This window comes from Macaca fascicularis, chromosome 16 (genome assembly GCF_037993035.2).
Source record: "Macaca fascicularis isolate 582-1 chromosome 16, T2T-MFA8v1.1".
NCBI classification, from domain to species: domain Eukaryota; kingdom Metazoa; phylum Chordata; class Mammalia; order Primates; family Cercopithecidae; genus Macaca; species Macaca fascicularis.
In genome coordinates, this window is record NC_088390.1 from 34426453 (window position 1) to 34437912 (window position 11460).

At 44.6% G+C, this 11460-nt stretch overlaps 1 protein-coding gene across 9 annotated transcripts in view; it reads right to left on the minus strand.

Annotated features, from left to right (window-relative positions):
- PHF12 (PHD finger protein 12) overlaps positions 1 to 11460 on the minus strand; it is a 48074-nt gene that overhangs the window by 35443 nt on the left and 1171 nt on the right. For 6 of the 9 annotated variants that reach the window (XR_012425442.1, XR_012425443.1, XM_074018893.1 and 3 more), the window contains exon 2: positions 11079 to 11260. Coding sequence is in view for 3 of the 9 variants with exons in the window: in XM_005583278.4 (XP_005583335.2) it covers positions 11079 to 11260 (182 nt within the window). In the remaining 6 variants the exon portion in view is untranslated. Of the gene's footprint in view, positions 1 to 2901; positions 2977 to 11078; positions 11458 to 11460 lie in introns of those variants that run through there. The other 3 variants (XM_045376185.2, XM_074018894.1, XM_045376184.2) reach the window with 2 other exon arrangements.

Here is an 11460-nt window from a genome sequence, read left to right on the forward strand (position 1 = left end):
GAGAATCAGCAGAACTATGATGGTTTCGTGAACATGGGAATTAACAAGCACTCAGCTCATCACAGGAGCCTAGGGGTAGTGGAAAGAAAAGCAAGAGTAGGTTACCATTGCCTGATTTCATAATGCAGAGGCTTCTTTAAACTCACTTGAAGCTCTGTGCATTTCATTAGTTTCTCTGCTCTGTTCTCTGCACAAATGCAGACAGGAGAAAAATAATATTCAACATCCCTCTGAGGATCATAACTGAGTAAAAAAGGTGCTTGTGCTGCCACAAACAGGGGTCCACCTGGACCTCAAGCTTGCTAGTAATTCTGAGAGGTTCTCTTATCCCTGCCTAGCCTGGAGGTAAAGTGATGTCTTTGGGCTACGGTTAAATTCAAACCCTGCAGAGTCCTCTTTTGCTCACTCAAGCTTATTTCAAAAAGAGCCTCACGCAGAGAGCCCAGATCAGTGGGAAAGACTGACGCTACATTCAGGCACGGAGTTTCTCCCTGCCCTGCTGTTACTCTATATGTCTTTTGTCCTGTCAAGACTGAGAAACATTTCCTGGGAGATATCCTTTACAATTTGTCAGAAAACAGGGGAGAGGTACAAATTAAACACCAAAGTGATTAACTTAAAAGAAAGCAAATGTAATTAGGGGAAAAGAAATTCTACCTTGTGTTCGTGTTAACAAAGGTATCATCCACTTGGAATAACCCAGATATCATTTTTGTTCCCCAACTAGTGTTTACCTTTGCATATCTCTCATCTGTAATACCACCAGGAATTACACAGCAGTGAGAAGAGGAAATGGGTCAGCCTCCGGCTTTCAAGTAGTTTAGTGAGCATTTATGTAGTATGATTACAGCAAAAGGGAAAGTAGGCAGCAGAGCAAAAGGGACTCACTCTTGGAGTGAACAAGTCGAGTTTTTCATTACTTTGAAAATGGCATCAACCTGCAAGGTGCACTTGTAATTTACTTATTGTGAATTCCACAACAGCTCTATGTAGTAGTCAAGTTCCTTCTTGCTGATGGGTCAACTCATGTATTCCTCCTTTTATTAGTGTCTATTGTACGCCTTAGCTTTTGCCTCATACATAATGTGCTAAAACCTCATCTTTGTTCTTATTTGCTGAGACGACTTAGATTTAGGAATAACCTTAGGCTTAAAGGATGAAGATTTTGATATCTGGAAATGGCAGGCAGAAAAAGGAATCACATTCTCATTCTTCTTAACTGCTCTCAAGTCATGGGAAAAGCAGTCAGCTAGTGACCTGTGCATGCGTCCTGGGCACGGTGACAAATTTGCAATACCAAAGTGCCTTTCTGAAATTTGGTCTAGGACTTGCACTGAATACAATGTCCTCCTCTTTCAGGAAACTGGCAGGGGGACAGCCGTACTCCTGTCCTGTGTTCTCTTGGGAGGCACGCATTATGCAGAGGTTCTCTTCTAAGTGTCACTCATTGAATGGCAATGCGCTGGCCATGTTGTACTCCCTGGAGCCTCTAAGTCAAAGGAGGAGCCCAGTGGAGGGGGGAAAACAGGCTTTTTTTTTTCTGTTCTGGTGACTTAAAATGCTGGCATCTTAAAACTTGAATGCATTTCCAGGAGCCTGCGCTGCATTAATGTACAAGGGCTACCATAAACCCAAACATAATCTTTTACCAGGGTGGCCTACTTAACTGTATACTCAAGGAATTGTCTCTGTGTTGGGGTTGGGACAAGAAAGTTGAGAGATGGATTTCAGTATGTTTACCCATTATCAAAAGCCAAGAGTATTAATATATTTTCTATTACTTTTCACTTGTGGGAGAAAAGATGTACCCATTTCTGTTCAAGAAGCAGGACATCTGCATTTTTAGGTAGCAAAAATCCTCTTGGGAGGATCAGAGCAGATGGTTTCTTTTTATGATCCATATAAAACTGTCAGGTAAATATTCTCTGCACTCTCTATTTACTGTTATCTGGGCTTACATAAAGATACAAATAACCAGGTGAGTTTGCTGCAATACACAAACAACTTTTTGTTCTTGTTAATTGGACTCAAAAGACAGCACAGTTTAATTGACCTGAAATTATTTCCACCACAACCAATAAAACTGAGACAATTAAAATCTCTCTTTTTTTTTTTCCTTTGAGATGGAGTTTTGCTCTTGTTGCCCAGGCTGGAGTGCAATGGCGTGATCTTGGCTCACTGCAACCTCCACCTCCTGGGTTCAAGTGATTCTTCTGCCTCAGCCTCCCGAGTAGCTGGGACTATGAGGCGTGCATCACCACGCCCGGCTAATTTTTTTTTTTTGGGACGGAGTCCTGCTCTGTCGCCCAGGCTGCAGTGCAGTGGCGTGATCTTGGCTCAATGCAAGCTCCTCCTCCTGGGTTCACGCCATTCTCCTACCTCAGTCTCCCAAGTGGCTGCGACTATAGGCACCCGCCACCGTGCCCGGCTAATTTTTTGTATTTTTAGTAGAGACGAGTTTCACTGTGTTAGCCAGGATGGTCTCAATCTCCTGACCTCGTGATCTGCCCGCCTCGGCCTCCTAGTGCTGGGATTACAGGCATGAGCCACTGCGCCCAGCCTCTAATTTTGTATTTTTAGTAGAGACAGGGTTTTACCGTGTTGGTCAGGCTGGTCTTGAACTCCTGACCTCAAGTGATCCACCCGCCTCGGCTCCCCAAAGTGCTGGGATTACAGGTGTGAGCCACTGCCCCCAGCCAAAATCTTCTTTCTTAAACTAGGGTCCTCCAAGTATGAGAAGTGCTCAAACACAGAAATTTTCTGTTGTGGCTAGTGGGTGACAGGTGAGCATCCTATCTAAAGAAAGATGGTGGATTTTTTGTACTTCCTCTAAGGCAACAATACAGCTTTAGACTTCTTTGCTAGGAAGGGACATCCAGAAAAGTTGAAACAACAACATACCAAATCACATCGTAAGGTTCTCTTCACTGGGATGTACCATCCTGACTGGAGCTCACAGAAGAAATTCTTCATTTACTGACATTACAGAGATAATATAGGCATAGATATTAAAATGTGCTTAAATCAACCATCTTTTGTTAGGTTAAGATTCAAAAATAAAAAATAGAGGCTGAGGCAGGAGGATCAGTTGAAGCCAGGACAGGAGTTTGAGAACAGCCTGGGTAACACAGTGAGACCCTATCTCTACAAAAAAAGAAAAAAATTAGCCGGGTGTAGTGGCAAATGCCTGTAGTCCCAGTTACTCAGGAGGCTGAGGGGGGAGGATTGCTTGAGCCTAGGAGTTGGAGGTTACTGTGAGTTATGACTGTGCCACTGCCCTCCAGCCTGGGAGACACAGCAAGACTGCCTCTAAAAATAAATAAACAGGCCGGGTGTGGTGGCTCACACCTGTAATCCCAGCACTTTGTGAGGCCGAGGCGGGCAGATCATGAGGTCAGGGGTTTGAGATCAGCCTGACCAACATGGTGAAACCCCGTCTCTACTAAAGATACAAAAATTAGCTAGGTGTGGTGGCGGGCGCCTGTAATCCCAGTTACTCAGGAGGCTGAGGCAGGAGAACTGCTTGAACCTGGGAGGTGAAGGTTGCAGTGAGCTGAGATCACACCACTGTTACTCCAGCCTGGGCGACAGAAGAAGACTCTGTCTCAAAAAAAAAAAAATTAATTAATTAATTAAAAAAAAATAATAAAATAAATAAAAAGATGGGAGAAGTGTAAAGACAACCCACAAAATGGAAGAATACTTGAAAATCATATATGTGACAAGGAACTTATATTTACAACATATAAAGAACTCTCACCACTCAATTAAAAAACCGAACAACTCAATTAAAAATGGACAAAAATCTGAACAGACATCTCCAAGTAAACATACAAATAGCCAATAACCACATGAAAAAAAGTTTAACATCACTAGCCTTCAGGGAAATCTGATTCAAAACTACAATGTGATACCACTTCACACTCACTAGGATGGCTTTAATCAAGAAGGCAGAAAATAACAAGTGTTATCAAGGAAGTGGAGAAACTAGAACCCTCCTATGCTACTGGTGGGAAAGTAAAATAATGCAGCTTCTTTGGAAAACGGGTAGTTCCTCAAAAGGTTAAGAGTTACCATAGGATCCAAAAAATTCCGCCTCTAGGTGTACATCCAAGAGAAATGAAAACTTGCACATAAAAACTTGCACCCTTCGTGGCATGGTGGCTCACACCTATAATTCCAGCACTTTGGGAGGCTGAGGCGGGCAGATCACTTGAGGTTAGGAGTATGAGACCAGTCTGACCAACATGGTAAAACCCCGTTTCTACTAAAATTACAAAAATTCGTCGGGTGTGGTGGCGGACATCTGTACTCCCAGCTACCCTGGAGGCTGAGGCAGAAGAATCGCTTGAACCTGGGAGATGGAGGCTGCAGTGAGCTGAGATCACTCCACTGCACTTCAGCCTGGGCAACGAAGCTAGATTCTGTCTCAAAAAACAAACAAACAAAACCAAAACCAGCAACAAAGAAAACTGGCACCCAAATGTTCACATTATTTACAAAACCAAAAAGCAGAAGCAACCCAAGTGTCTATCAACTAATGAACTAATAAATAAAATGTATATCCATACAATGGAATATTGTTTAGCCATTAAAAAGCTATGTAAGTATTGATAAATGCTACAACCAGGATGAACCTTGGAAAGATTCACTGAGCTCCACAAGTAATTTTAGGTATCACTTGTACTTTCACTCAGGTTAACAAAAACCAGTGTTTCATTCAACACATTAATAGTGACTAGTTGAATTTCTTTTAAATTAAGATTAGACAATTTATTGAACATTACTGATTTAACTTTCAAAAATACTCCTGGAGGCGTACTTGACCAAGAACTTACAACAGACCAACATGAATCCCATCTCCAGATTCATATGAAAGCAGTACCTAAATATTCCTTTGAACCTTTATATCTATTAAAAACATACAAGTCATTTACAAAGGCCAAAACTGTCCTAATATATTATTAGTGGAGCTATCTATAAAGTACTTTGAGAGCCTTAAGAAACAGCAGCAGATTGATGAGACTGTAACTGCACCCTACCTTTTATTGAGTATGGTAATTAATTTTGGAACAGGCCTTAACTGAAAAATTTCCTGTAACAGTACTACTAAGTACTTGCCTTACTTTACACAAAAACCGTAATCTTTCAAGAGTATAACCTCCTTTTCCACTTTAAATATTTCTGAGACTTGCAATCATTTCATAAGAATTAGCCCCTGAGCCCTACATTAAGAAGCATGCATCTGAACCTGAGTTAAAATTGAACATTACTATATCTTCCATATTTAGGTGGACCATTAAGACAACATGACACAGGAGGCTAAGGCAGGTGAATCACTTGAACCGGGAATGTGGAGGTTGCAGTGAACTGAGACCACGCCACTGCACTCTAGCCTGGGCAACAGAGTGAGACTGTCTCAAAAAAAAAAAAAAAAAAGACAATACGACATACCTAGATTCCAAGTCAACACAGAAAATGCAAAACAAATAAATAAATAAAATAAACATAGAACCAAATTAGGTTTGTTTACTGTAGAATCATTTTACTATTGATGGGGCTGGGTGAGGGGAAGGAATCTAGACGTTGTCACCTCCAGTTCATCAGTGCCAGGCTTCTAAGCACTTACAATATCAAAAACAACATACTGACAAGATAATGTTAAAATTAATGTGTTTTAATCCATCACTTGCCTGATATTATTCTAATGAGGAGCTAAACACAAGAAAATCAGAAAAACCACCTCCTTAAAAGTTCAAACAGGTTGGGCATGGCAGCTCACTCCTGTAATCTCAATACTTTGGGAGGCCAAGGCGAGAGGATTCTTGACCTGCCTGGGCAGCATAGTGAGACCCTGTTTCTACAAAAAAATTAAAAAAATTAGCCCAGCATGATGGAACATTCCTGTGGTCCCAGCTACTTGGGAGGCTTAGGTGTGAGGATCACTTGAGCCCAGAGTTTGAGGCTGCAGGGAGCTAGAATCAAGCTTTGGAGACCCTGTCTCCAAAAACAAACAAACAAACAACCCCACTTCAAACATCAAACATTTTCTGCAAGGCAGTTTTCTATTCTATGTGTGAAACCTTTGTTACGACTCACTGAAAATATGCAAAACTCCAAGCTGAGCTTAGTTTTGCCTGTGCACAGAGACCTTTTTACTCTCATTCTTCGAAAACCTCATTTTGGATCTCGCTGCCAACACCAGAGAGAGGAAAGCTGGCCAACAATTCCAAATATAACATGCGGAGGCAAATGCTACAGAAATCTGTCTGACAGGAAGGGACCATGCTGAGGTCTGCTGAGGTAGATGCACTTCTCAATCAGACGATTTTGGTCCCTCAGTCTGTTTGGAGCAAAATGCCATGAGAAGGCAATCACAGGAAACCAGCCAGTTTTATCATCCTGATTACTGATGCCCCATGGTATTCACTCTGTCAGTGACAACAATCAACAATCCTACCGATCTCAAACAGAAAGATGGGTCAGTGGCAACTAAAGCTGAACTGGTTATTCTAATTTTTTACAGATTTTTTGGGATCAGTTCAGTGACCAGAACTTTCAGAAAGCTCAACTCATGGCATGATAATTATGATGAAGTCAGGTTCACCAAGGGACACTTAAAAACATATCTCTTTCCAAGGCCGGGTGTGGTGGCTCACGCCTGTAATCCCAGCTCTTTGGGAAGCCGAGGTGGGCAAATCACGAGGTTCGAGACCAGCCTGACCAACATGGTGAAACCCTGTCTCTACCAAAAATACAAAAAAATTAGCCAGGCCTGGTGGCATGCACCTGTAATCCCAGCTGCTCAGGAGGTTGAGAAAGGAGAATTGCTTGAGCCTGAGAGGCAGAGACTGCAGTGAGCTGATCGCGCTACTACACTCCAGCCTGGGCAACAAAGCAAGACTCAGTTTCAAAAAAGCAAAAACAAAAACAAAAAAAACCATACACACATCTCTTTCCAATTCTCTAGGGACAGGTTTAGTAACTCCTACCATCACACTGAATAACTGATAAACCAGTTAAACTTGGATAAAGTGATTACACTATCACTTAATAAAAAACAAAGACATCAGTTCTTCAAGTTTAATTCTTCGGTGAAGTCATGGTACTGAGCACAAGACAATTAATTCCTTCACCCAGAGAATCATTACAGAAAATCCAGAAATAGGGCTCCCAGTCTAACTGGGAAGAGATGATGTGCCTCATACAAAGCACTAGCTCCTGAGAAAACACAGAACAATTAAAACAGCTTATTTGACTAGTCATTTCCTTACTATTTATCTTAGAAAGATCCCCTGTGGTTTATAGCTATGTCACTAAGCCCAGGAGGTAAAGTTTGCCTAGAACCACTTCTGGAACACTGCACTGGATTCCGTTCACAGTGAGGCAGACTGGCAAGGAATACTAGAGACTGAAAAAAGACTTATCCCACAAAGCTTTGGATGGAGAACCACAGCAGCACTGCAATTAATACCTACAGCATTTGCAAAATTTAAACTTCACTTTTTCTTTAAATTTTGTAGAAATGGAGTCTCGCTATGTTGCCCAGACTGGTCTTGAACTCCTGGCCTCAGGAGATCCTCCCACCTTGGCCCCTTTAAGTGCTGGGATTACAGGCATGAACCACCATACTCAGCTTCAACCTTACTCTTGTACTTTCTGTACATAAGGAAAATTATCATTATCTTGCCTACCTAAGTAATTCAGTCTTAGTCAATTTAAAAGGGAAGCAAAAGGAACTATAACCTTACCCTCATGTGATACAAGTAAGCAGTGATAGGACAATTTTTTTTTTTTCCTGAGATGGAGTCTCACTCTGTCATCCAGGCTGGAGTGCAGTGGTGTGATCTCAGCTCACTGCAACCTCCGCCTCCTGGGTTCAAGCAATTCTCCTGCCTCAGCCTCCCAAGTAGCTGGGACTACAGGCTCGTGCCACCACACCAGGCTAATTTTGTATTTTTTGTAGAGATGGGGTTTCACTATGTTGGCCAGGCTGGTCTCGAACTCCTGACCTCGTGATCCACTCACCTCAGCCTCCCAAAGTGCTGGGATTACAGGCGTGAGCCACTGCACCCGGCAGGGACAAATTCATGAAAACACATTCAACCATGGTGAAACCACGTCTCTACTAAAAATACAAAAAATTAGCCGGGCGCTGTGGCGGGCGCCTGTAGTCCCAGCTACTCAGGAGGCTGAGGCAGGAGAATGGCGTAAACCCAGGAGGCGGAGCTTGCAGTGAGCCAAGATCGCGCCACTGCACTCCAGCCTGGGCGACAGAGCGAGACTCCGTCTCAAAAAACAAAAAAAAAAACAAAACAAAACAAAAAAAAAAAAAAAAAAAAATGTTCTGAGACATTAACTACTTAATCTAACTACTCTGGTTGAGTTAATAAAATACTTCACTCTCCAGCCTGGCCAACGTGGTGAAACCCCGTCTCTACTAAAAATACAAAAATTAGCTGGGTATGGTGGCAGGCACCTGTAATCCCAGCTACTCAGGAGGCTGAGGCAGAAGAATCTGTTGAACCTGGGAGGTGGAGGTTGCAATGAGCCGAGATCGCACCACTGCACTCCAGCCTGGGTGACAAAGTGAAGACTCCTGCCTCAGAAAAAAAAAAAGTAAAATACTTGACTCTTGGTGGAAAGAGTGTGGCTTCAGACGCAGAAAAGTGGGATAAGCCTCACTAAATGAAATTCGTCTAGGGAATTCCTACTTAAAAGACTTCCTGCCTTTGCACCAATATCTACAATGCTTTGTGATTTAGATAACAACTCAGATAAGTCAATGGTACATTCAGTACCGACATCTTCAAAGGGAGAATTGGAGATGTCAAACAAGCACTACTTCATTTACTACTATTCACAAATCTCTGATTACTAGTTCCTATTCAATGTCTCAAAAAAATAAAATAAAATAAAATTCAATGAAATGCACAGTCTAGGCAAGTCTGAATCTCACCAACGGCTAAAGAGTCCCTCCTTCTCTCTCCTTTCATCTAAAGTGCAAACTGTTAATTGTTACAACTTGATAAGACTTTAGACTCACCTAATTAAAAAATTCAGTGGTTAGGTTTTAGAGTTTAAAAGCCCAATCGCAGGCAAACCAGACAGCACACTTTTCCCATGCCTGAAGTTTCTAATAAACAATTGCAGCTTTATCAAATAAATGAGCTTATCAAATTCTCACTCAACATGCATGTCAACCATCATGGTTAACACCAAGTTCATCCTAGGGGTAGGATGTAAGCCCACGTCTTAAATCAAGAAGTCTACAACTCAGTCCTGGTATACATACCAAACAAACACATTAAAAAAAAAATGTAAGCAACTGGGAATAACTGGTAAGCAACACAACGTATATTCAGGCACAAATTTCTCCTAAGAACAGCAAAGGAAATGTGACCAGAGATATTTTCTCCAGGTGGATTACACCTTATAGGAAGTAAAGGCTAAAAACCACAGATCCTTAGTCACTTCATAATAAAAATTTTAAAGTCAGCAGCAAAACTTCCTCTAGGATAATCATTTTTGTCCCTGCAATTTTACAAGCTGGGATGGGGTGCCCTTCTGGGCAAAAGTATCTTGGGAATGGTAATGGGAGCTTCCTACAGAACTTCTGACCACAGACTTAATTTGCTCAGTATCAGTCATCTGTCTAGTAAGTGTTCCCAAACCTGCAATTAGTACAAATATATAGTAGACACAACTCCGCAAACCGAGCGATGGAACGTGAATGGAACCGTTAAGAGACCTTCGGTGAAATTTCACATAAAAAAAAAAACAAAACAAAAACAAAAACAGAGGGCTAAAAAAGGCAACATCAAAAAACTGGTGGGAACACAGAAACAGCCCCCTCTTCCTTTCTCCCGACTGGCTCCTCTCTCAAACCTCTGCCTCAGTCAACTGTTGCAGAACAACAGAACGAGACCCAGTAGAACAAGACGAAATCTGGGTTTGCTGCCGCAGATGTGGGATTTTTGTGGAGGGCAGAGGTGATTTCTGCCGGCAGAAGATGGAGTTTAAACTCTTCTTTGCCGGATTGTTCTGGGCTGAGCCGCTGAGGAGGATCACGCAGCGGGCGATCAACCCACGTCCCTCCCTCTCGGTTCGGTTTCTCCCCTCCCCTCGTGTCCAGTAAGGGGGAAAAAAGCGTACGGCTTTCCAGCTCTCAGTTCCTTAAAAATGCCTTTCCAATGCCACCGCACACAATCCTCCCCCTGGCAGCAAAGAATTTTGCAGCGAAGGGCTCGCCGATCCGGAGCGGAGAAATAAAATCGGCGCCCAAGGGCAATTTTAATTGTCTAACCCGGCCCGATTTCCTAAGAGGCAGTGGCGCCGGGAGGGAGGAGGGAAGAGGGAGGAGGAAGGAAGGCAGCTCTGAGAGGCAACAGAGGGCAAGCGGAGGTAGAGAAAGGGGACCAAAGCGGCGAGATCCCAGCCTGGGCCCCTGAGGAGCTTCTGCAGAAAGGACTCGGGGGCTGTCCCCACCGTTCCCCGGGAGACGTTTGCAAATCATATATGCAGCCAAAATGGCGCTGAGAATAAAAATATAATTTAAAGGCAGGTCGCCATATTGTAAACAGAGAGGCAAGGAAGAGGCGGACTCGAGAGACACCCTCCATGATTTCTTCTACAGCCACAAGCGCCCGGTTGCCGGGGTCTGGACCACTGCAATTCAGGTGGCCGAGGGCTCTACGCACCCACCCCAAGGAGAGCCCGGCCGGGCAGGAGCCCCGAGGGCAGCGGGCGCGCGGGCAGGCAAGCGGCGCTGGGCCCGGAGCTCCTCCCCTTCCTCCCCCGCCACTGCCGGCTGTCCCCGGCCGGCTCTGTCCCGGCTCCCCAGCGACTTCCAATCCCATATGGGGTTCTCTTCACTCCTCCCAACCCCCACCTCGGGGTCCGGACCCACCGCTGCTCCTCCCCCCTAAACTGCCAGAACCCGGCGGACACCTGGGGGCGGGGAGGTGCTCGCCCGGGCAGCTGCAGAAAGTCAGCTAGCGGCTGCAAGCGCCCGTTATTTCGGCAGGCAGGGGCAGGCCGGGTGAAGGAATGCGCAGAGAAGGGTCCCCGGACCTTACCAGCACTGGAGGTGGAAGGCAGCCGGGCAGTGGTCGCAGCACAGGAGATCTCCACCTTCCTTGCAGCTATCACAGCTGTCGTGGTTGGTGGCCCTGCCGCTTCTCCGGGGCTCCTTCTCAGGCTTCCGACTCCGCTTTTCTGCCTCGTCCGTCTTGGGGGGGGCCAGCAGAGCTTGGATTTGCTGCACACACATACAAACGGCGTGTGTGCACACTCGGAGCTCCCGGGCGGTCCGTCGCCCCCCCGGCGCGGCTTCTCCGTCACCCACCCCTCTCCCCCCTTTTGTCCTTCTTCCTCCCATCCAGGCTGCTCCCAGAACCTCTCAGCCCCCGGAACCAGGGGGAGCCCACCCTAACCGCGTTCCTGCAGCACAAGAACGAG